The 25,417-nt window shown below is 39.7% G+C and overlaps 1 protein-coding gene across 2 annotated transcripts in view; it reads right to left on the bottom strand.

Annotated features, from left to right (window-relative positions):
* The window catches only part of pitpnm3 (PITPNM family member 3), an 84,955-nt gene that overhangs the window by 27,401 nt on the left and 32,137 nt on the right, over positions 1-25,417 (bottom strand). The window contains exons 3-5 of one of the 2 annotated variants that reach the window (XM_020654565.3): positions 24,893-25,003; positions 10,860-10,930; positions 10,529-10,749 (exon numbers count right to left, since the gene is read on the bottom strand). In XM_020654565.3, coding sequence (XP_020510221.1) covers positions 10,529-10,749; positions 10,860-10,930; positions 24,893-25,003 — 403 coding nt within the window. The remainder of the gene's footprint in view (positions 1-10,528; positions 10,750-10,859; positions 10,931-24,892; positions 25,004-25,417) is intronic. The other variant, XM_020654572.3, reaches the window with a different exon arrangement.

The raw sequence follows: 25,417 nt of genomic DNA, 5'->3' as shown, positions 1-25,417 counted from the left end.
AGAAGGATAAGAATTCACAGAAGCTTAAAATAAAGTAAAATTAAAAATCCAATGCAATAAGTGAATTGGGGGGCGGGGAGGGGGGGGTCCTCGCTTTAAATCATTGTTGGTTGTGATGCACTGTTTAGCAAGGACTACACTTTCTTTGTGTAATGAAGTATGTATGTATTTAATCTAAGCACACTAGGGACCACTCTGTCTCTTGAACACACAGAGGTTAAATAAATATCAATCTTCTTATCTTATCAACAAAAAAAAAGAAAATTACTTTATTTGCTTAACATGGGAGATGTTCTTGTTGTTCTGATAAATGGACTGGCATTATTCAGTGGTAAACCCGCAGTACCAGCCCGCAGGCATATTGTGCCTCTTGGGATTATAAACTTTGTCCAATTAGAGTCAAACATTTTGCTGCTCACCACCCAAGAAATGGGAAATAGTTTTTTGCTGTCAATGGAGTTCCTTCACTGCCAGTAAAATTAAGTCATGGTTTATTTTTCTTAGAGTAACTGCGTTGTTGTGTACATTTATCATTCTATTCATAGTTCAAAATGTAGCTGTCAATCTGAGAACCTCTGCTGAAAAAAATACTCCAGCTCCAATATCAACCCGTTTTTTTTCTTATTACAGCCATGATTCTGCACTACTATTTGTTAAAAGCAACCAAAAGCAAATCTCTGCTGCAGTTGTAAAGTACCATGCTGCAGGCTTTGGCTTACCTGTTGGGAAGAGAAGAGACAATAGATGTGATTGCTTTGCTCTTAGCTAAAAAGTGTTTACCAGTCACTCTACGACAACCTACCACCTCCACAATCCACACAGCCAGCATCACAGCAAACAGTGACAGATCTGTGTTGGAGGGCAATTATTTACATCATCGGCTAGAGCAAATAAGATAAATGGTGGCGTCAACCTCGGCTTGCCAGAAACATGTGTAAATCAAGCTGCCAAATTCATCATCCACAAAATGTTTGTTGAAGCTTTGAACAAGCCTAGTTTAAACATGTTAATCATGTTTATTTTAATAGCCAGAGATTGAAAAGCCAGAAACAAGACGAATGTTTGCATCTTTTACCTGAGAAGGGAGTTGCTGCAACCAATAACAACCAGCAATGCTTGACACTGTGCACTGTTACATCCATGACTCCCCCTCATCTCCCAACTGGACGAAGAGGAGTTTAAAGGAAGTCACCAAAATACAATATCAAGTGGGTGCAGGGAAGTGAGCGGAAAAAAAAAGGGAGACAAGCAAAATATGCCACTTGCACAACCAGAGCAGCAACATACTATGAGGTGTCATGCAGATTCACCCTCAGAAGGTTGCGAGTAATTATAAAAGGGAACAATAATATACTTAACCCAATAGAAAAGTTGTTTACTTTAATTGTGATTTAGGTCATTTTTTAGTGAACGGGCCATGGTGTGTTTTGCCCTCTGAGGGCTGAGAGAGTTACTCAGTAGGTGCAAACATTAGGTGCATGGTTGGTTAAAATCAGGTGTGCTAATCCTACAACTAGCAATTAAAAAACATTGGGCTGAAAGTCCACACTCAAGGTTCTTTATTCTCAATCTCCCTCTCCTTAGCTAACCCTTTACCACTGTTGTTTAAGTGGCCTCCTTTAGAAGCATGTACCAAGGCCTGAGTGTCAGTGGATAGAGGTCAATGGAACCACTAATGACACACAGCCTATAAGTGTACACGCATTTTAAAGTACTGGTTAAAAACAGCTTACTGCAGCTTATCTCCACTTGAGTAGCACACCAAACGTTAAGTGCCTGCATAGTTTTGACTATACTATTAACTTACTGAAATGAGGTTTAACCTTCCAAACAACCTCATGTTTAATTGCAAACCGTCACAATTCATGAATTTAAGTATCTATTCAGTTTCCTATTAGGATGTTGTAAAGCCATAAAGTATGCAAAATGAGCTGAGTGAGTTTAATATGAAATTCTCAAAATTGTATTTTTCTGCCTGTCAGAGACGATGCTATTCGCATGCAGCAATTGACCAAAGAAACCTCACTGTTCAAATATGTATAAATTGAGTAATGAAAAAAAAGAAATACAATAAAGGAAAGACAATCGCCAGGTTTGAAAACATATGGTGTGAGAACATTAATTATAACCAAGGAGCTCCAAGTTATGGACCTACTTCTTTGACTATCTTTGTTTTTTTTGCATTGACAGGTGGTACAAGACAAATAGAAAAGCATAAATGATTTTTTTTTAGATTTGGGCCTACTTCACAGTGGCTAAAAAAATGATGTCCAGGAAGGAGGAGAAAAATCTCTTCAACATGAAGCCACTATGCCACAGCAAGGTTGCTTCTCTCAATCTGCTCTATAGCCAGGGATTAATTATGAGGCGAAGGCCCCCTGGGCACTGAGAAGGCCCACACCCCTCCTCAATAAAAGCATGACTCTCTGAATCAGTGACGCATCTTTAAAGGGGTTTCGTCATTTTGGGGATTCTATAAACTCCATATGTGTCTTAATGAAGTTTATATAAGTTTGTGAGGTTGATTTTAAATTTGATCAGGTAGTTTTGTTCCTGTGAGCTGTATTGTGTATATTCCTGCATGAGGTTTATGGTCATCATTTTAACTTCTTCTTTGTTTCTTGTAGTATGTTTTTTATTTCTTTGAAGAGATTGTTCTGGATATATAACAGTGTCAAAAAAAAAAAAAAAAACAACTTTTTTTTTTAAAGATTTATTTTTGGTCTTTTTGGGCCTTTATTGTAGGGATAGGATAGTGGATAGAGTCGGAAATCAGGGAAAATTTAAGGACAGCTTTCTGATAGAAAAGGACATCTGACATTAAAAGTAACACATGAACACCAAGATAACTTCAAGTGTTTGTGTCGTCGTGTCGGCATGTCGGCTTGTCTCCACCACCCCCCCCCCCACGCTGTAAACCTAGGAGAAACACTGTATAATGTTGTTTGTATCTCTTTGTGGTTGTTTTAAGTTGCTGTGGTTGTTTAGTGTATCTTTGTTAGTTTGGTTCCCTTTGAAGTTGTTTTGTGTTTACATCAGGTGGTTTGATGTCTCTGTGAGTTTGTTTTCGTTTCTTGTAGTTTGTTTTTTTGTTTCTTTGAAGAGTTTTTATCTGGATGTATAATGTTTGTATTTATTTGTTGTTCTAAGTTTCTATGGTATCTTTCTTGTTATTTAGTTTCTTATTCCAGCTGTTTCTGTTTCTATGTGGTTGTTTTGAATCCCGATTTTGTTGTAGTGTCTCTTTTGTATTTTTTAAGTATGTGTTGTTTTGTGACTTTTTGTTGTTCTTCTTTTTCTCTTTGTAATCATTTTAAATCTTTAGTAGTTTGACCGACCTCCTAACAAGAAATTTGGATACAGACCTATATCAGATGCAGGCTCGTTCCCATCAATCCCTTGACCCCTTTGTCACCTGGACCTGTACCCAGTCAGGCTCAGTTATCAGATGCTGACTCCAGTTCATAATGTATTTGTATTATTTAATGTTTGGTGAGGGAACAATGTTTTCTAATGATGTCTACAGTGAAAGGTCAATAAACGTGAAACTTTGCTCTCTATAAATCTTTATTTTTTGGGTAAGTTGTGTCCCAGACTCTCAGTTGACTAGTTTCCACTAACAGCAAACAACCACAAGATGTCGCGTTTAAGTTTTGCTATCAGTCGAAAACTCTAAAGTCGTCAAACCCCTGTTTGCCTCCGCATTGTCAGTGCTGTGAACCCTGCCCCTCAGGGCAGCTTCTTATGGATGATTCTGTGCTTTGAGACACTTTCATGCAGATTTGCAAAAATCAGACAAAGGGGGAAACCTTTGAAAATATATTCTGTGCTGCTGGTACGGCTCTGCACACTTCTATTTGCATAACAACAGTGTGACTCATTCTACAAAAGCTGCTGTATGAAATATTCAGCTCAGGAAACACAAGTGCAGAGATGCATTGCTCCAGGAGGAAGACCTGCCGTGTGACAAAACAGCATCAGCTCCCTTCATCCGTAAACTACGAGGATTTGTTCAGCAGGTGTTTGTTTTTTTTAGCTGAAATGAGAAATCCCAATATCCCAAGGAAGTGCAATAGAGGGTCCACTTAATAGTCTTATTTACAACCGCTACAAACACAAACACACACACGATTTCTCACTGGGAACCCAGAAAAAAGCTCAAATAATTATTCCAAACACAGCTTTGGGTCTGAGCAGGGTCTCATAAGTCACAGGACAGGAACAGAGGTTCAACACCTGCTGGACTGCTCAACAAATGTCAGGTGAGACTCTTAATTAGTATTTGTCTTGCATAATTACTACATCATGCAAGAACTTGTTAGTATTATTTCCACAGAGCAGCCAGTGTTTAACATCCTAAAAAGTGCCTGCAAATGATTTATATTTGTGTGCATGAGTCAGACTGTTCACCAGTTTATTTGCTGAGGCACTTTGAGTGTTTACCGTCCTCCACTGCCGCCGGTCATTATCTGTTCGGAACCGATGGCACTAATTAATCCGAAGCAATCATTAACACCTTTGTCTATTCAAACAGGTGCTTTGGGAAAAGGTTGCTCAAACCAAACTATCCAAATCCCATCTGCATGTAATAGCTATAATTAATTTTTAGAATCCTCGGAGATTTCCTCTCAAACTCAGGTGATCAATATGGGAGTATAGCTGTGATACCAGGCATAACGTTTGGATGAAGAAAAGTGGTTTATTCGCAGGAACAGATGGTGGTTTTATGGTCTGGATGGTTAACTTAAGAGATTTTTTGTAGACCTCTTTTTATTGACAGGTGTTAGTATGTATTTTCATGCATTCATTCACCTTGGGAACTGTTGTGGATATTTTTATTTTAAATCTGTCTACCATCTTCAGGACATTCTTCTTCAGGTCTGTATAGATGTAAATACAGGTGTAAGAGTCTTATAACAGAAGGTCTATGTTTGGATAGGAGCCAAGTATATGTTGTGATCTTTCAAGGAAACAAAGCTGAGAACATAATGTTTAGGTCTGGAATTTACAAGTAAGGGTAATGTCCTCTTCCCAGCCTTTTAGATTCGGCCAAAATATAAAGGAATTTATGGGCTGTACCTGCTGAGATAATATAAGCAAGACTGTGAGCATGAATAGTTTGTTACCCATTTGTGTTCTGTTGCTGTTGTCTGACTTCGGGCCAAATAAATCAAAGAGAATCCAAAGTCCGTCTCAAGTTTTCATCTCTGAAAAAGAAAAACCCCACCTAACATGTTGTAATTCTCACATTTTATCAAATGTCTTCTATGTATTTATTTAGTGAAATATTATTTTTAAAATGCCCTTCTTTTTGGTATATCTTCCTTTTTATTTACACATTGTTGTATATTTATTGATTTTTTTTATGTTTTGTACCACACTCAAAGAGGACGTTTTGATGAGTGCTTACTTTATTATGCTATTACACAGGAGCCATGAAAATATCATTCAACAGGTTACAGGAAGAATAAACCGACATAAAACTCAAAATCCATGAAACGACACAGAGACGGAAGATACTTGAACTATGCTACTCGTGATGACATCTTTACTCCTTAAAAAGCCTTACATCACCATGAATCTCTGAACAGCAGAGGTGTGTGCATCCTGTTGCCATGATGAACCCGCCTCTGTTATTTCAAGATGTGAGTCATTCCCTCACAAGTGTCGGCATTTACCCAGCTCATGTCTCTGCTTTCATTAGCAGAAGCAATAGATACAGGGGTCATGATGAGGTGTCAACGACTGAAAAGTCAGGAGATATGAAACACACACAAAAGCTTCATTTGCTGCTATGATATGAGCGTCAGGTTATCTTTCGTTCTTAAACCGAGAGAGCAGTTTACCGCTTTGAATTCCATGTACATTTTTCAGTCTTGGAGTATCACAATACTTTTCATAGCTGAGAGATGTATGGAAGAGTTGCACAAGGTTTCATGGTTATGTGACGAGGATGAGATCCATTAACAATGACTTGGTGGAAGATAAGGCTGAGTGAGCTGATTAAACCTGAATCAGGCTCATCCCACGCAGCATAACCTTGAGATGGACTTTTCTATTCTGCTCCCCCTACCTCCCGCAAAATAATGCCAAAACCGAAAAACTCTGAAGTCTGTCACATTCCTGTCTAATTGCTCCCCCGGTCTCGTAATGGCTGGCTTAGCAGTGCGCAACGTTCACACAATTAACATGAGCAGCAATGGGCCTCCGCAGGATCTTCCCAATTAGGGCCCAGTGACGGCACATCCTCAGCTGCTGCTGGTCAGAATAATGAGTCTCTTTCTCCCTGAGCTTGAGGTCACTCTCTCTGCACACGGACAAGTGGACCTTCTCCTCCGCCTCTCCCTCAGCTCGAGAGAGATTGAATTCATTTCCCTTCACTTCTGCTGCTCAGAAAAAAAAAGTTTTTTAATGTAAATGTTTCTTTTCGTGCTGTGAGAGGAGGCAGGGTGTTGGCTGAGAGAGGAAATCAATTTGGGAGCCTTTTCGCTGTCGCTGTTAATTGGGTGTGCTGAGGCGCAATAATACCCCATCAGTTGCTCTTTTTTGAGTGTGTGCGAGTCTGTTTATGTATTTCAAGCGTGTGTGCGTGTGTGCGTGTGTTGCCTTGACACCCAGCTCCTAGCCATCAATGCCAGGTACATTCGTTAGCGCACAGAGCTCATAATTAGCGTACTCAGCTCAGCTAAAAGCCCAGCGGGCTTTCCCCACACACGCTAACACAAACAAAATAACATGTTTATTCACTGTTGGGGCACCCTGAGGTACATAAGGAACTATGAAACAACCAGTCAAAAGTGGTGTGTTTATGTGAAAGTTGGTCTTTGAGGCGCTAAGAGATTTTGCCACCTCCTCTCCTCGCTGCGATTTTCAGCCAAGCTGTTACCCAGAATGAGAGTAAATTACCCACACAGCAGCAATTCCTTCCAGCCGGGCTGCTTATTCCTCTCTGTGTTTATGTTTGCATGCAAACAAATGAGGCTCCGCACACCCACAGGTCCAACACTGTCATTACAGCAAACACTGTAAAGTGGGGTTGTATAAGAGTGGTGTTTCCAGCTACTGTATGTGGGCTTGTTTCAATGCTGACTGGCTGAACATATTGTGAGATGTTGATCAGGACCTGGAGCCTTCTGGGGACAAGTAAGCTTTGTCTCATTTCAAACACACTGTTGCTTCTTGCCATGAGCAGAACTTTGGCTTCACATCCTTGTGGCTTATTGCTAACAATGCAAATGTCGTAAGAGATGTACCTTCCAAAAAATCAGTACAGACATGCAAAGGGTTATTTACGGACTGTAAATGGATAGTGTAAAAAAATCTTCCTTTGTGTAAGATTCTGAGGAAAGAAGACGACTAAGAGAACTAACAAAAAGACGTATGAAATTAGATCTTATTTGAGTCAACACTGCTACAAAGTGAGTGCGTGACCTATGTCATCATGCTTGTTTTTGTCCAATAGGCATGGTGTTAGAATATTATTGTTGCATAATTTTTGTAGTTTCCTAGTGTCCATTTTCAACCTATTCTCCTGACTGTAGCCTTATTGGCTACTTCCCATAAATGTTTTTCCTTACTAAACTATTACCAAGCCAGTACTCAGCAGCTTGATGTGATTGGTTTACATATTTAAAATTTAACAAGATAGACTGACCATTTTTGACCATGAGCAGAGTTCAAAATGTTTTTGCTAGAAGTTGGACCTTGAAATCACAATATAATTGTAGTGGCTTGATCTTGCTTATCAAAGAGTTTGAGCCACTGAGGGGCTGATAGCCTACCGCACTTAATTGACGCGTTGTTTCCGTGTTTCGTGGCAATAATTCAATCAACTCCGTGCTGTCACACTCAAACGGGTTTATCTGAATCGTTCATTTACAGTACATATTCTGGTCGTCTACATACACTTATTCCACTATAACTTGAATGTAAAACAAAGCCAGGATAAATGCTCCATTCACGATACATTTCAACAGCGGTCAAAAACTGTGTGCCTCTCACGGTGGGCTGCTCACCTGTCCGTGATTAACTCTTCCTCTACTTGTAACCTTCCCAACACCAAAGTGAATGTGCCCCCTACTGTGAACACAAGGAACTACCACAGAGCACACATACATACTGAACACACAAATGGCTTTAACAATAATGATAAACCTAAATTAAAGTAAAATAAAATCCACAAAGAGAATCTACTCCAGGGAAGAAATGTATCAAAAAATTCAAGACCAAATTAAGTTTAAATTGTTATTTTTTTTAAATTTATTTAATGATTTAATGATTCAATGAGGTTTTATTGTCATTCCAGGACATGTTAGTACATGAAGGAGAATGTTAAAATTTACCTAGGTCCAAGTATTTTTCTTTGTATTTCACTATTTTATTCATTCATTCAGCAATTAATTGAGGTTCTATTGAGGCAGCTTTGGTCCATTTAAAAAACGAATAGGTCTCCTTTTATGTAAGTGTCATGCGTGTCTGAACATAGTGGTCTATCTTCTCATGTGTTACAACTTAAATGAAGCAATCGCCCAACCACGCCTCAGTTCTGCTCGACTCCCAGACAGAGTTGTTGTTTTTAATATTTCATGTTTGGATGCTGTGAATGCTAAGTGACGTCAACCTGCCGAGCTGCAGCAGCAGCAGCAGCAGCAGAAGACACGTCTCTCCTGACTCGTCTCTCTCGCAGTCACTACCTCCCTCTTTCCCGTTAACGTCAATCACAAACCCAGACAGAAGCCTCGACTCTACTGCCAAAATCATTCTCTCTCCACGCTGATCAGTGACAATTTAGACAAAAGCACCCTCAGCACATAATCGGAAAGCAGAGACAAACTAAGTGATGCTGTCAGATAAAAACCGGTGACCACGGGGGCATGTGACATGTGAAATGAAATCATTAGGTACGCTTACGCAGCTCTCTGCATGGGCAGCAAGACAGGAGAGAAAATAAAAGGGCTAAGACATGTGCTTGGAAATATTTTTACCTGAGAAAGATGTACCAGTGGAGGACTTCATGAATTCACAGTGAGGATGTGAAATAATTTATTTGGGAATTTAACTTTTTACAAAGGCTCATAACACAAACAAACAAGGGTCAGTGAAAACCCAATAATGTCATTAAGAAGTGTATTTTGTCAACTAAGGGGCCAATTAAAACAACAATTAAAAAGAACAGAATTTAAAAAGGTTAGGAGTTAAATATCCCACATGGCTGAGAAATGACATCACCATACTAATTAACATTGCATCTGTTTCTTGGTTTGGGTCAATACATTTTCTTAATTAACCTTCACCGCCTATGCCGCTGAGGCTTTTTACCCTTTATGCTAATTTTTTGCAAGCCTGCATCATAATGGGCTGATTCCTCTAAAGCCTTCTTTAACAGTAAAGGCATGTGTGCACTGTTTGTTAATGATTAATGGTCATTAAGGCCGTCCGTCAAACTAGAGAGAATTTCTAGAGAGAAGATTCATATGAAGATGGAAATTCATATAAAGTCACAAGAGTAAGGAGGTGAGAAAATTCCAAGTGGCTGATTTATTCATGCTTTACAACTGGCTCAATCATCAGCTGACCAGCAACATCCAATCACATTAATCCAATCTGTTACTTTGCAGAAATATTCATTCCAACACTATTTGTTGCCACAGCAGCTCCCTACAACGCCCCAACTTTCCTGTTATTCGTGAAGTAATGTTGAATTTATGCGGATTCAATGCTAACATGTTAGCAACAAACTAAATTACCATTTGCTAAACATACTTATTCACACATTTCTTAAATAATCAGATGCCATAAAGGTGTCAATATATCCATCTTCAAGAGGTCTCCTTCATAGTGGTTGCTAATGTCCCCTGTGTTTGTCTTGATGAAGTTTCTAGCTACAGTAAAATGTATTAAGCACATGTAGTCTATTGTTAATTTACTTTTAACTGAACATCTGCCTCCATTTCTTAGTGATTCTTGAGAAAAGCATGATAGCCTAGATGGAATCAGATTTGTGATCTGGCCACAAGAGATGAAAAGTTACAAATAAAAAGAAACAACATTATCCATCAGCCGTTTGATGCATTGAGTGAATAACGGCTTGTTGAGTGAACCTGTGTCTGTGGCTGTTAGGACTGTGAGTTAGCATAAGACAACAGGTGTGTACTTCTTTACTTGGAGATTTCTGGGAAATAGGTAACGGGAAACAAAAGTTATCCCACTTTCAAAATCTTAATGTGACTTTCTAAAGGCCTTTCGACAGCAGACAGGTTAGCTAAGTGTTCGCTAAAAGGTTACAAAATTCAGGGATGATCTGTGCGATTGCAGTTTTTCTTTGTGATTAAACAACTGTGTGTCAAACATAAGAGCAATGGAAGACTTATTTTTAAACCAAACAAAAGATTATTGGAGAACTGCTTCAATTAGGCTGATTCCTAACATCTGCTCCTTGATTTTACCCAGATAAAAAACAATTTAAATGAGAAGAGTTTAAAAAAAAAAGGGGCCAAATGTGTGTCTCTGTTCTGGCTACAGCACTCACTTTGACACCAATGAGAAGGCTTCAGCGCACACGGCCGGACATGGCACCAGCTTGATCATCACGTGTTCAGCGGCCGCCTGGAAATGAGCCCGGGCCACTTTCTCCAGCACTGAGCCCAGGGTGGCAACATCCCCAGACTTTGTGCTGGGGTCGCCGCCCGCTGTGTCCAGGATGTTTCCGCCATGCACTACCAGCAGCAGCACATGTGTCTTACATTTCCTCTGCAAAAAGGTTTCAGGCAGATGGAAAAATGAGACTGTTAGGAAGAGAGGAAGGGGAGGAATATTGGCAGCATTTTGTGAATACATTGGCAAGACAAATAACTGCCCACCTCGCTGTCCTCCAGGCCTTCAATGCTGCTCTGAGGGGCACAACGTGGACCGCCCAGCTGGTAGAGACCCTCTGTGTTGAGTGAGTAAAGAGCAGAAAGAAGAAGGGAAGAAGGAAGGAGAGAGGGAAGAATAAAGGGTCACTGAAGGAGCCACTTAACTAAGTAGCAACGATAAAAGAAGCATAAATGGATATTGATCGGTGACTATGGTCAATATTACTAATGCCTCTTCATCTCTCTTCATTCCAACTCTAAACTGGGTGATGGGTCTGTACCCTCAGCCTCAAATGGCCTAAACATACGATTCAGAAGTCAATAGTGAGGGTAAACAGCAGGATAGAGGCTGTTCTTTAGCTTTAGCATCATATGTGATTTAATTTTGGATTCTCTATTGCAGATACAATCTTTTGTCTCCTTTCTGGAGAGAAAAGATGAAAGGATTTTGGTTTTGATTTTTTTTTTTTTTATCTCGACATAAAGGTTACTGGCATCTCCTTCTCTCTGCGTGTGGTGCAGAATATTATGGGAACCTGGCCAAACTCATTACACTCTCCGGGAGCTTCTCTGCAGGCTGTGTCATCCCAACTTTTTTCTCATCTCTTTCTCTGTTTTTCCTTTCCTTTCGCTCAGTGCTTAGCTCGCTCACTCCCTCGCTCGTTGTTTTGTTTGGCCTCCTGGTCTGGGACTGACTGTCATGGGAGACTCTCAGAGACTCACACACACTGTCATCTCCCCTACACTCTGTTCCCAGCCCCTCAGCCTCCGACTGCCTGCTTGTCTAGCACAGCTCAGCACACACAGGGGACACAGCGCACTGAACTATTTTGGTCACAGAGTAACAGGAAATCAATGCAGGGAGGTTTTCTTTTCTCTGAAGGATGAAAAGTTCCTCCTAAACCTTGTAAAGTAGTTTGAAGAGTAAAAAACATCACTAGACATGTCCAGGAGGCAGATCAACTCTACCATGTTTGATGTAAAGGTGGGGCAAGATCATTGGTGTGCTTTTGAAACCACTTCGACTTATTTAACTTCGAAGCTCCAGCTGTCAATCATTTCATTTTTTTAGTCAAAGAACAGACCACTGCTGCGATAGTAGATTTGATCATTCGTCATTGTCTTGCAAAATCTTAATTTTTTTTTTTGAATTTTAGTTTCTACATTTTCCAGATTTTGCTAGTTTGAGTCTTGTCACTATTGATTTAGGATTTTTGATTTTCAGGAGTTTAAACAAGTTATTCTGAAGAACTGTATAGAATTATTTTTTTTGTATTTTATTGATTTAGAGACTATAAGAGAAGCATCACATTAACCATAAAATAAAAACAAGTTGCATCCTTTATGTATCAAAAAATCAATTATATTTTTGACTGGTCAAGGCAATGTGGAATCAGAACAATGAAAATATTATGCAAAACACCAAAACTCAATAAATAAATCAATGATTTTATGGGAAGTTGTCAACAGGTACACAATAAAACAAAAAAAGTTGATTTGAGCACATAGTATTATAGTAATTTTATGAATTTAGGAGTTTGGCTGTAACAAATGGTGATGGGGGGGGGGGGGGGGGGGGGGCACGTTTGCCTTTATTAGACAGGACAGCAGAAGGGAGACAGGAAATGTCAGGAGGAAAGACATGCCGCAAAGGTCTTTTCTTTTATTAGCGATGTTTCTAATATTAACAACTGGTGAGGCTACATCTTCTACAAAGCTGTGTGCATCTGCTGGATGAGACCAGCATATGGTGGTCAGTAAACACCTCCAAATCTAGGCTGGCTGTTAATCCACTGCGCATTGTTGCTGTGTGTGCATGTGTTAAATATAGAAAAATGCATGTGAAATGCAGGTGGAGAGGATTTAGAGGTAAATATGTGACTACGTTTGAGTGTCTCTTTGTTCATTGCTGTGATCCCAATATAACAACATGATACGAAACATCGGCACTCGGATCACTCGTAAATGTCATATAATGTGGTAAAGGCTACATTTCAGATTTCACATACTTTTCATTGGTTATTCTCTGAAACAGTAAGTGTGTGCATGAAACTCTGGACTGAAACCCAGACGACTAAATTATGTTAAGAAAGTTAGAGCAGCGGCTCAAAGCAGAAAGCTGAAATAGGTTTCATTACAAGTTTCACAGACTACAATTATTTTGGATTATTAAGTGAAATTAGATTTTCCAGGTTTAAAGGATGGAGAATTCTGTTGCTGCATGTGAAAAAGTTCAGCTGTTCGAGCCCAAATGTGGACTGAATGTGTGAATAGTGATTCAGATGTTTTGAAGAGAAATTATTTTAATTAAATGCAATTAAAAGTGTAAATTACATGGAATAAAAGGGTGCATTGTGGCCTTTTTTCAATGAATACACAAGCCATGAGAATAACAATCTGTTCAAGCCCTCTCACTCAAACCGAGCCAATATAAAGAACCCTACATCTCACACATAGTGTGGCACTAGAAAATGTCCTGGCTGCCGATCTACAGCAAACAGCTGCCTTCAGCAGATTGTAGGACAGAAAGTCAGAGGAAATAGCAGAGCTGCGCTCAACCCATCATTTGTGAGAGCAGCGCACATGCTGGGATGCTCCTGAATTTAACGATAAGAAACACATTTGTCTGATATTGAAGCAAACTGACAAAATCATCTTTCTGATGGTGAGGCTCGGTGGTATAAACTGGCTTCCTGCAGCTACAAGGCAAATCGTTTTTTTCCCCTGGCTACAGATTTGTGCAACTGTGGGGATTCAAACAATCCATCTGCTTTTCTGTTTTCATTTCTTGTGATTCCTCTCAGAGGTCTGAGCCCTGCCAGTCAATAAATGCTCCATGTAGCTTAGTGGTGTTTAGCAGCTCTCTCACTGAACAAATTCCCTCCCAACAAATGACCTAAGCCAGAACTGTGGTGTGCTGTGGTGTGTCAAAACACTGTGGTGTGTAGACAATGCCATAGTTCAGCAGCACCACGGTCATTTCCAGTAGCCTAAAGCCCAGTCAGACGACCACTCCCAACACGTACACACAGTGCATCAGTGCATCTGTTATCACACTGCAAGTCTAAGATATTTCTTAACTTATCTACAAGAGAGGAAGAGAAAATTGACCTCCTGAAACTGAGTGAGAGGATGAAAGGGCTCTACAGAGAAGTCTACTGGAGCTGAATGAGAGAGGATGAAATATTGATCTATTGATCCCTGTTTGGACCCCTCTTGTGTGTCCTTCTGCCTGCGGAACTATGATTTAAAATGTCATTTTCCCATGAAACGCCAGTCCGTCTTTTTTGGTCTCCAGCATGCAGAGTTTTTGTTTTCTGTTTTTCCTCTCCCTTTAAGGTCTCAACCTCATCTCTCACCTGCACACATTCATCACCTTCCATTGAGCAGATGGAGGGGAAAAAAACAAGAGCAGGAGGATGAGGGTGAGAGGCAAAAGACCGTATTCATCATCGAGAACATTGGCTTCCAGACTACAGATTTATATCTTCCCGGGGAGTAGGAAAATGGCAAAGTACCCTCAAAGTTTCCTGCCTGCTGGAGTGTGAATCAGCTCATTGGAGACTCACACAGTGAATAATCTTTGTTCCGTGGGCAAACATGCAGAGAAAACTGCCGTGTCTTGCAAATGATTGTCGCCTCTGAATCTTTAAATCAGTTCAACAGGGCGTACAGAAAGATGCTTTTACGAAACATTACGGGAGATTTACAATTCAGAACAATGCGCTGAGTACATTTGTGGGAACTAATAATCAATAAAACAATATTTTACATAATTGTATGCAATCAGACTCATACTATTATATGGTATCTTTATTGTTATTACAGATCTCTGACATATTTTAGGGTCTTTGTCACTCACTCAATTAACACAAATATATTGCAAAAACAGAGGCAGCACGATTTGTTTAAGCTCTGTTCTGGTTTCCAGTCACTCCTGAGAGAAAACATCTTGGTCCTTAGTAGCTAGATTGCTCTATTTTCTGGGCAGAGGGCATACGCCGAACTTTTTTTAATGGAAAACATTTGTTGCTGCTGAAAAAAAAAAAAAAACTCATTAATTTGGTGACACTAAAGCAAAAGTGGTAAATCAAAAACAATGAGCTGAAATAAGGAATGTTTTACACGGCTCCATTTCTCTCCGAGGTCTGTGACTACCAATGTCATGTACAACTAGCTATTAATCCAATCCAATTAAATAACGCATGCACAGCAACATTATAGCGCATGCTTGGCATGTGGGGAGCTCGGTGATGTGGTACAAAAGCAAACAAAGCCCATTTAGTATTATGGAGTGGCAAATACTTTCCCATAATAGACCCTGATTTAAGTGCTATGTTAAACAAAAGTCCATTTGGAGTAATTGATTTATCAAACTGACCTTGAGAAAAGAACCCAAAGGTATCCTGTTCAAAGATTTGCAACAACAAAGGACAATTAATCCAGTGTTGGAATGGATGACCTTGGGAGGAGAATATGCAGTCTTCCACTCGTTGTGTTTTATTTCAACTCAAAGGTGTCTTTTCGAAGGAGAAGAACGAGTTCAGTTACATCAGATCTTCAGAAGTTTCTCTGTATTTCCGTATGAGACTTCATCACGTTTGTAGAGAAACATGGCATTCCTCAGCCAGCCTTCTTATTATTTGCTCACAAACATTGACTGAGTCTAAAAAGCACCATTCAGATTTAGTTTTTCACTTAGAAACCACACATCTCTATAGAATCAAACAACACCTCCTGGTAGTGTCTTGTACAGTGAGATATGAACTTCACCGACATATATCCACATTTGTTTGTAATCATCCAGGCTAATGTAATCATAATTACACAACAAAATGTCTGAATCTGCACATCCTTATCAGCAGTGAACAGAAACACTGGGAAAACACAGTCCCCAGTCTGGATATAACCAAGGAGATTGTGATTACATGGATAACATGCCTATTAGGCAACTGGGCATGATGACTCTACTGTGATTTGAACAACTGTGCTGTTGTGAAGCAACAGGCTGGTCAGGAGGCTCATTTGGAGGTTCGCTGCCCCCTGACTGATTGAACAGCCCCCTCTGACCCCTGGCACTGTACAGGCATGCTAACATGCTCCACCATCTGTTCACTGCTGCTGGGTTGCTCTTGTCATCCTGCTGGGGGAAAAGACCCCTGGAGACACCAACAGCTCTAACGCATAGCCAGCAATATTGGTTTCAAAATATTTATCTAAGTATTTCACATATTGGGCCTGGAAATGTGTAATTACAAATGCTAATGAATGAACGACAGTGTTAAGAAAATATAATCATGTTGGTAAACAGATTTATTTAATCTTACTTTCTATATTTGTACAACTAACTGAGTTTTGGATTTTGGACTCATTCTTAGCCCCACCTCTTAACTTTCTTTGCCCAAAATGTCAAAATAAAACACTTTGGAAACAGTTTTGGTGTCTTATCTGCACTCTCCTCTGACTTATTGTTTTTAGTCTGAGAGTACACTTGTGCTGAGGTTTGGGGCTATGAACGACTAAACTCTGGACCTTTATTAAGGAGACTGAGACAACTGTCAATATTGACATCATTTATAAAGTTAAAGTCCCTGTAACGCACAATTGGAAATTTGTCAGAATTGATCAGAAAATTGTTGTGAGTCCAAAAGTCATGCAATGTTAAATCTTTATCAACAAGCTTTATTTTGACAGTCCACTTATAACCTTTCTTTTGTCAACTTGGCTGCTTTATTCTGAAAGTCTAATCAATGTTGCATATTATTTGCGCAAAAAAATAACTAAAAGGCTCTGCAAATTCACAACACACTGTAGGTCAACATATTTCAAAGGGAAGTCAAGCCCATTTTATCTGAGGCCTAGGTCACACATTTGTCTTGGAGGATTTGACATATAACCATCTACATCCATAATTAGCTGTTTAGCATGATTATAATACACACAAAAAACCTTCTAATTTGATAGAAGGTAACAAATAAGTCACTGACTTCAATCCCAGAGTGCTTCTCACAACAGTTGTCTTGCAGCCACCTTCCCTTGGTAGTGACAATTAAGTTGTTTTTAGAATTGCTCTGTTAGCTTAATATTTTATTCATGGACATTTTATGAATCACGTCCTGGTGAGAGCACCAGTTCTAGACCTGGAAATGTTACCCTTGAAAAATAAAAAGTATTTGTATACTATAAACTGCTGGGATAAGTTACTTCTGTCATGCTGTGATCAAGTTGATAACCAAAGTTCAGCCGCTTCTTGATATTGACGGGGCGGTAAGGGAGAACTGACAATGAGATTTTGCTGTGTTCAAAAGTTTGACTATTTTCGACAGAACGCTCCGATCTCAGTGACGAGAAAAACAGCTGATGCCTTGGAGGTTTAAGAGCTGAGGATGCTCAACACTGAAATGAACTTCATTGGTTATGAATTGAAAATGAACTCTGCCAGCCCAAAAAAAAACAAAAAAAAAACGCTGTCAGATGACAAACGCTTTTTGAAAGCATCGTGGGACTTAAGTGGTATGGATTTCTTTTCTACCTGACTGTTACCACTATACCTCTGTTGCTTTCCTCTAGCGCATAAACACAACACTTGATTAACATTTGTAAAGGGTCAAGGAAAGTGTTATCTATGTGAAGCTGAGGGACGTGTTGTACTGCACACTGGGTTTGTTGCCTTTTATTATGTACAGTTTGTTCCTTTCATTCGGCCTCTTTCACCCCCTCCCAGAGCTCCATGGGGCAAAACTGTTGTTTGGGTGTGATTATATGTTCTCAATGTGCGATCACGCACCATTTCTTACAACATATCCTGTAAGGCAATATAGACAGAAAATACAGACAGATGGCAATACACACTGATAGAGAGCCAAAAAAATAAACAGAATGAAGGAGAAAAAACATCTTCAAGGAAATTACGCCTAAACAGATGTTAAAATAAGAGCTGAGTGCTTAAGGTCAGTAACTTTGTACCATCATCCCACCTCTTCTGTTTTTTTTTTCCCTCTTTTATTATAACTCTGCTGGGAAATTGCTTTCACCTGTAAAGCTGTTAAGCCCCTTAAAGAAGTCTCCCTGCCAAGTGAAAAATACGGAGAAGAAATAAAAAAATAAAAAAACGGAATTAAAGTGCAACGGCGATTGTGCCCATGCAAGCATGTGTGTGTGTTAAAAATGATTCAGCTCATGGTGGGGGGGGGGGGGGGAGAGAGAGAGTTGGTGGGTAGAGTACAGATGAGACTCAGACTGTAAATTTATGTTTTCAGTCACTCCCTCTGCATGTGTTTTTGAATAGAGCCGCAGGGTGCATGCAGAACAGAGAGCTGTGGCGCACCATAGGAAATGGAAAATCATTCCTCCTTTCAATATAATATATTTCTCTCCAGGGTCACTTTGTGTGGAATTAGATTCTCAACATATATTTTGGTCCTTGTCAGGTTTGGGGGTTTTTGTGGCAGGGTTTATCACTGATTCATCTCCACTCGAATGTCTGCTTCCACTGACAGAGCAATTTTAGCAAATGTTATTCTAGCTTGGCAGAACATACCAAGGAAGCAGCCAAGTCTTTTTCTTCCATCACGGAGTCCTCGATCAGTTGTGCAACACAGCTTTTTCAGGTTTGACTACATTAACAGCATCAGCCTGTGAATGAAGTGCGAACAATATGGCAATAAAAGGAGCCCAGCATAAATATATGAACAGGATTGTTTGCAAAGAGAACAGATGGAAGATTGATTTTAGATTACAGGATTTTCACTGAGCCTAGACAAAGTAGAAGGAAAAAGAAGAGGAGCAGAAAAGAAAAGAGCCAGAGGTGCGCCAGGCTTTCCTCACTGTCTCTGATGGAAACCCATCACTGTAGCCTCCATCGAGGAGGAAAGTGTTTACCGTCGCCTGTGGCTCGTGGAGTAATGAATGTCGGAAGATAGAGAGCAGGGGGAAAATATGAAACATGATGAGGTGACGCGATGGGAATAAAGTGAAGGAGCCGGGGGCAAATGGATGCTCAGAGAAAGTAAGGAGAACAAAAGAGAGAGTGAAGGAATCATCAAGAGCAAACGAGCGAGGTTACAAACGCAGAGATGCATTTGAGGAACTGACTCATTTACTGTGATTAAAGGGGAGCGGCCGTAACATTGCCACACAGGCTGACTGAGTACAGCTGCACCTTTAAGGTCCCCTGATGAGCACAGGGTTTAGAGGAAGATGATCATGCATTTGATAAGAAACTCTGCTCCCTGTACTCATGGACACTATTTCAAGATTCATTATAACCGCAAGAACACAGCTAAAGGAGAACAAACAGACTCTCCAAACCGAAGAATAGAACATGTTAGGCCTAAAAAGATGAACAGATAATCAAAACAAAGTTCAAAATGCATATCATCAACTTGTCTGATGCTCTCTCCCATTTCAGAGACTTGCCAGTGAAACAGTAAGCAAGATAAGATGGGGGGAGGTCAGTTTAGGGAGGAAGGTGTGTCCAAAGGGAGCATTTGTTTTGGGCTGAAAATCTGCTCTGAAAGTCGAATGTGTCTAAATATATAGCCATTTAGGAAACAAAGTTTAATCAACAACTTTGTTCTTAATGGGACATGAATAGACAAAATTACTTTCACACTTTAATCAAGAGGACTTTATTAAGACCGCAAACTCATTGGAACGATGTGAATGAGATAAAAGTGAACCAAGTCATGAACCAAGGTTTTTGGAACCGGTGGAGTCGGCCCCTCCTGGCCTTTAAAAAGAATGCATATATAAGGCACTTCCTTGCCTGAGGCTTTATCCAACACCTCATACAGTCTTCGATGGAGACAGAATTTCTCAATTCATCTTAAAATTACGTTTGGTATTAGAAGTTTTTGGTTTCCTCAGACCCTAATTCCAACTGTTTTTTTTGTGTGGATTATAATCATATTAAACAGCTAATTCTGGATGTAGATGGTTATATGTCAAATCATCCAAGATAAATGTGTGACCTAGGCATTAGATAAAATGGGCTTGACTTCTCTTTGATTTGCCAACGATTACACAATCGGAGTGTCAAAGTTGTTGAGCACATGCTTAGAACTCCTGCAAGATTTCCACCACCTTTGCTGCTGCAGCTATTGTTGTTACTGCTTTGAGATCTTTTTTTTTTTTGTTATTGTTGCTATGCCCCGTTTTCCTCCGCTAAATTTATTTTAATATCCCTTTTGCTCCCACGAGTGTAGGATGTAAACAAACAGACGCGGCAGATCCTCAGCGGGCTGATGCACATTTATATTCAGCACCGCTGGGGAGTGTTTCTATTTTGGGGTGTGTTTGACTTTGTAGAGCCTCGAAGATGAGAATCAGAGATCAGGAGAGAGGGAGAATGCAATTACCATGAACTTAAACAGTGTGGGTTAAAATGTAAACAGCAGCCTCAGAGCTTAAATGTGTACTGGAACCAGCACTCCCAGTATTTTATTACCATCTCAGAGGTCTGTGAGTGGGACAACATTTCAGGCTCTGACAACAGGTTTGCTGGAAAACAGATTTATGCACACATGTTTTACAGTTTCAGCCCTGTGTTAGGATTGAAATGGAAAGTAGGAGTAACATCCGCCCTTAAAGAAGATTAGCCTCACGATTTTTTCAGACATTATACAGGACAGAGAGAGAGGGTCTCGGAGGTTGTCAGTCTTCAGATACTGGAGGATCACGAAGAACAGATCATGTATGAATGAGTAATAATGTTTTGGTTCAGTGGCCCTTACTGTGGATACCCAGAGATGTCATATACTGTACATCACACAGTCTATTTAAGGTAACACATTTCCAGCTGTAGATGGCAGGTCTTTTTCATTTTTTCAGTGGGCCCTAGAAGGTACTTAACTCCTCAAGCGTCAATGTGTGGAGCAGCTTCAACAGCAGCAACCCTGTCATTAATGGAGAAATTGAGTCATGGAAGTACCTCATTTTTTTCTAGACGAATAGATATTTACAGTAACTGATGACAGAACCAGCAGGAAGCTGTCAACTTCATGAGCCTTCTGTCCTGTCCAATCAAAAAAAACGACTTCAGTCATCTTACTGTGTGCCTTGAAAAATACGTGTTTAAAATGACTGTTCTCATTGATTTGACTGTACCTCAAAGTGCAGGCTTTTGATAACTACATACAGTGGCTTTTGGATGAAGAATGAAGATCAACAAGTGGCTTTAAAGTATAATTCTAAAATGATGATTGTGTTTAGATGCACATGTGGACATCAACAGTAACTGATCCGAGTTTCCTTGCTGATGGTTCTGACTTCTGTTTGTCTAAATCTAAAAGTCAAATACCTTTCTTTTTATTTGGATTTGCACTTGTTTTTGAGGTTTCATTCACTTTAGTCACCAACCATCTCTTTTTATGTTTCATCTAGTAACAATATACTCGCAACTCAGCAGAAACGCATAGAAACATAGCATCTGGCCATCTCTCTCTAAGGAATGTGTACTCCACACCGAGATTGTTACACTAATAAATACAGCTGATGCAATCTTTGGACCAAACTCACTCAGTAGGTGAAACCGAGTAACTAATTTTAAGTGAATCTATTGATGTGAAAATCTTCAAAACCATAATGTTTATGTACAGTAGGTGTTTTGAGACACTTAAATGCACTAATTTAGAGTGTCTAACATACTTGCTTCTTTTAGCTGTAGTTTTAGTGTTAATGACTCTACATAAGTATCCAGGTCTTCAAAAGCTAAATGCTCCTCTGTTTTAGCCAACAAGTATCTCTGTCTGTCTGCTGTTATTTGCTGGAAGGTAGAATATTGTGAGCTTTAAAGGTCACATATAATCCCCCTTTATAACAAGTTTAAATAAGTCTCAGTGCTCCCATAGACAGGTCTGTGAAGTTTCTTGTTATAAATCCACCCTGATCTATGTATTTTATCAGGCCTATGAACCCCTCTATTTCAGCCCAGTTCAGATCAGGCTGTTTCTGTGTCTGTATGCTTTAAATGCAGGTGAGCTGTTTTTGATCAAGCTCCTCTCTGGAAGGGCTTTAGTGGCTCTAAGTTTCTTGCACCATGCCCAATTGTTTACAGTGAGAAGGTAGACTCAGAGCGGAGAACAAACAGCAGCTTGCTGTTAGAGCGTCACCCACCTGGGGGAGGAGTTACTGCCCTTTGTGATGTCATGAAGGGACAATCTCCAAACAGCATGTTTGAGATCACATTTTCTGAAAAGTGGAGCAGGCAAAAGACGGAGAGGATGGAGTTTTATCATAATTGGGGGGGGGGGGGGGAGGGGTTTGTAGACAGGCTAGGGACACATATTAGTGTTAGGAGAAACATGGTGATTTTGCATAATATGTGACCTTTAAGCTACCTGCTGTGGTCAAAAAGAATCTGACACATAACAGTAAACTTGTGTAAAACCAAGATAAATTACAACTGGTAGTAGAGTATAAGCAATCCCTTTCATAAGACGTTTTTAACAAGCTAAATATATATCATTATGAACTGGTCGGCCCTTTTTGTTTTATTCATTAAAAAGCTGATATTTCTCAGGCAGTAGAAAACCTTCATGTTTTATTTTCTTTACTGTTTAGCACTGCAAAAACTATGACCTGCTGCAGCGGAGCACTTCACAGGTCATTACTGTTTTTTGCGAGGGCTCTGTTGATGGGGTGCGTGGGGGGTGTAAAATATTCACAATGTTCCTACTTTATCAGTTACCACAGCGTGACTTGGTACAGCATCTCTGCATGAGCTGTTTCTTTGATCACTGCAGGACCAGACGAGACACACACACACACACACACACACACACACACACACACACACACACACACACACACACACACACACACACACACACACACACACACACACACACACACACACACACACACACACACACACACACACACACACACACACACACACACACCACACACACACACACACACACACACACACACACACACACTGATTAAAAGCGTCCACTCCAGTTTGTCAAACCTCAGAGCTGACCTTTCGGATAAGAACCGGTTCATTTATCAGTAAACAAAAGGAGTGCTGTGCTATCAGGACATGACTGACAGACGGAGCTGTAAAGCACGGCTGAATTTAAAACGGTTTATCATTGATTTTATTCTATAAAGTTGAATCAGTCCTGATATTTCTATGCTTGCATCCAATTTAAACCCCTCACTACCATTTTGTGTAATATAATATATTTGTGTAAAATAAATAAAGGCAGGATTGATTGTGGAGAAGGAGAAACTTAATGGTATAAAAATGTATGTATAAATGCATGTGTACATTAAGTTGATAGGTAACTGCACTATTTAATGTGAACACATTACTTACAAATCATAATGGACAGTGGCATAAAATATTAATGGCATTCGCTCCTGACAACAGTGATTGAATTTCTCATGAAGTCCCCTCTGTGGGAGTTCAAGTATTCTATTAAGACTCACTGATCCCTGTGAATCACAGCACTGATTTATGATGTGTGCAGGTGTAACTGATCTTTTTATAATTCATGTTGGAAAAAATACTGTGAGTAAAATCCCAGGGCGATATGTTATTTAGTTACTGTGGTTGGAAAATCACACCTGAGACTTTGATAAATGTATCTAATTACTCGACTTTCATACAGGAAGAACTCGCATTCTAAAATGTTTGATTTAAAATCGGTGTTCAGGATGAAAACAATTGAACCCCTACTGATGCATGAGTTTGTTCCCCAATTATTCCCTCTACAAAAGGTATTTCACCAGGAAAGGATGAATCAAAATTTAAAAAAACAACAGATGCCATGTTAATCTGCTGGGCTTTGAATGATGGCACTCAGAGGGATTGAATTTCTCATGAAGTCCCCTCTGTGGGAGTTCAAGTATTCTATTAAGAATCACTGATCTCTGTGAATCCCAGCGCTGACTTGTGATCTGGGCCGATGTTACTGATCTTTGGTTGGACATACATTAACTGGAAAGGGGAAAAGAGGAATCTCGTGGGCTGTACTTGAGTCTGCATTTTTTATGAAAGTTCAATTGGTTCCTTGAATTCCAGTTCAGGGCCACACCAAACTCCTTTCTGCCGACATGATACTAGTAAAGGATTTACACGCTTGTGAGCTAAAGCTAGCAACAGCTCTACTCACAGCCTAGCTAACCCCTCGGATAAAAAAAACAACTTATTTTCAACCTTGCATTTGGCTCTGTGTTAAAACCTTCCAAGAAATCAACTCTAAAGAATGACCAAGCTAAAAACCATCAAACAAACCTCTGTGGATTTGACTACTGTCAAACTCTTGAGACCGATGAAAACTGAAGGGTCAGTTTGGGACTCTGTTTGGAAAGTGAACAGCCTGCGATGCTGTTCGTTCTTTAATGTTCTTTGTACAATGATGCAGCAAAAAAAATAAACAAAAAGGACCAATGTTTGCAAAGATTTGTGAGTTGGAATCATGGACTTCAAGAAGATAAGACTTGAAATCTTTAAGAACTAAAGGAAATTCTGTTAATGAAGCATATTGCCATGTTTACAGTATTCTTTAAATTCAATTACATCAAGAAATGGAAAGGACAAAAATTAAGAACAGTTGCTCTGGATGTGCATTAATACACCGACAAACAGATAGAGCGGAGAAAAAACAGTAGCAACATGTCCCAAGCTCAGTTCTCTTCAGGCATCGTTGAAAATGGAGGAAAAGCAACGAGAGCAGAAAACACATCACTTAGATCTCAGTCGCACTCGTGTTTATCTCTGCCCATGTTTTTTTTCATGCATTAGCATCAAACCCCTCGTATTTAGATATAAATATTGTGTCAGATGATTCAGTGTAAAAAAGTGAGTCATTACACCTCGCATGGATAAATTAAAAGAGTAATGCTTTCAACACTTTTTTCCCCTAGTGGTTAAAAATGACTTAATGTGGCTTTAAATAGAAACAACTGTCCATCCATTATTATCATCATTAGCCACCATTATGGATGTGTGAGCTGGCAAAACTCACACCTCATTGGGAGTAATCATAAATGTGTATATGTCTGTGTGCATGTTTGTGTGTTTGTACCGTGTGACTGGTCCTCCATGTGTCCAAGAGTTTCAATCTGCTCCACCAGGTCGTTTGAGTTCCACTGACTCATGCCAAGCAGCATGGCACTCTTCCCCTCCATAACATCTGCTGGGACACACACATACACACACACAAGTACACACAAACACAAAGAAGAGTAAGACGGTGCAGCGATGACAAAATCCTTTTCTCTCTGAATTTAAATAATAAGGCAGCTAATTGTTCTCAGAGCTGGTACTTGTCATTTCATGGTCAACACACCTGCATGACATCTAAACAACATGTCTTCTTTTGACTGTTTAGACAACCTTAGGCTGACAATTTGCCTCTTTTTTCAAAAAGTGTACCTCTAAAGCCAGACCAACACAGATCTGATTTGTGTCAGTTGGGCATAATTTCCTCTCCATTTACATTTTGTTTTCCAAGCAATGCAAACTGTTCATGCCAACATGAGTTGACAGCTTAATGTTCAGCTACAGTAGTAAACAAATGAGCAACATGCTTCATGACAGAAAAACAACA

The sequence above is a fragment of the Labrus bergylta genome, chromosome 11 (genome assembly GCF_963930695.1).
Source record: "Labrus bergylta chromosome 11, fLabBer1.1, whole genome shotgun sequence".
In the NCBI taxonomy this organism is placed as follows: Eukaryota; Metazoa; Chordata; class Actinopteri; order Labriformes; family Labridae; genus Labrus; species Labrus bergylta.
Note: the sequence above shows the minus strand (reverse complement) of the source record. Positions and strands in the feature narration are given on the sequence as shown.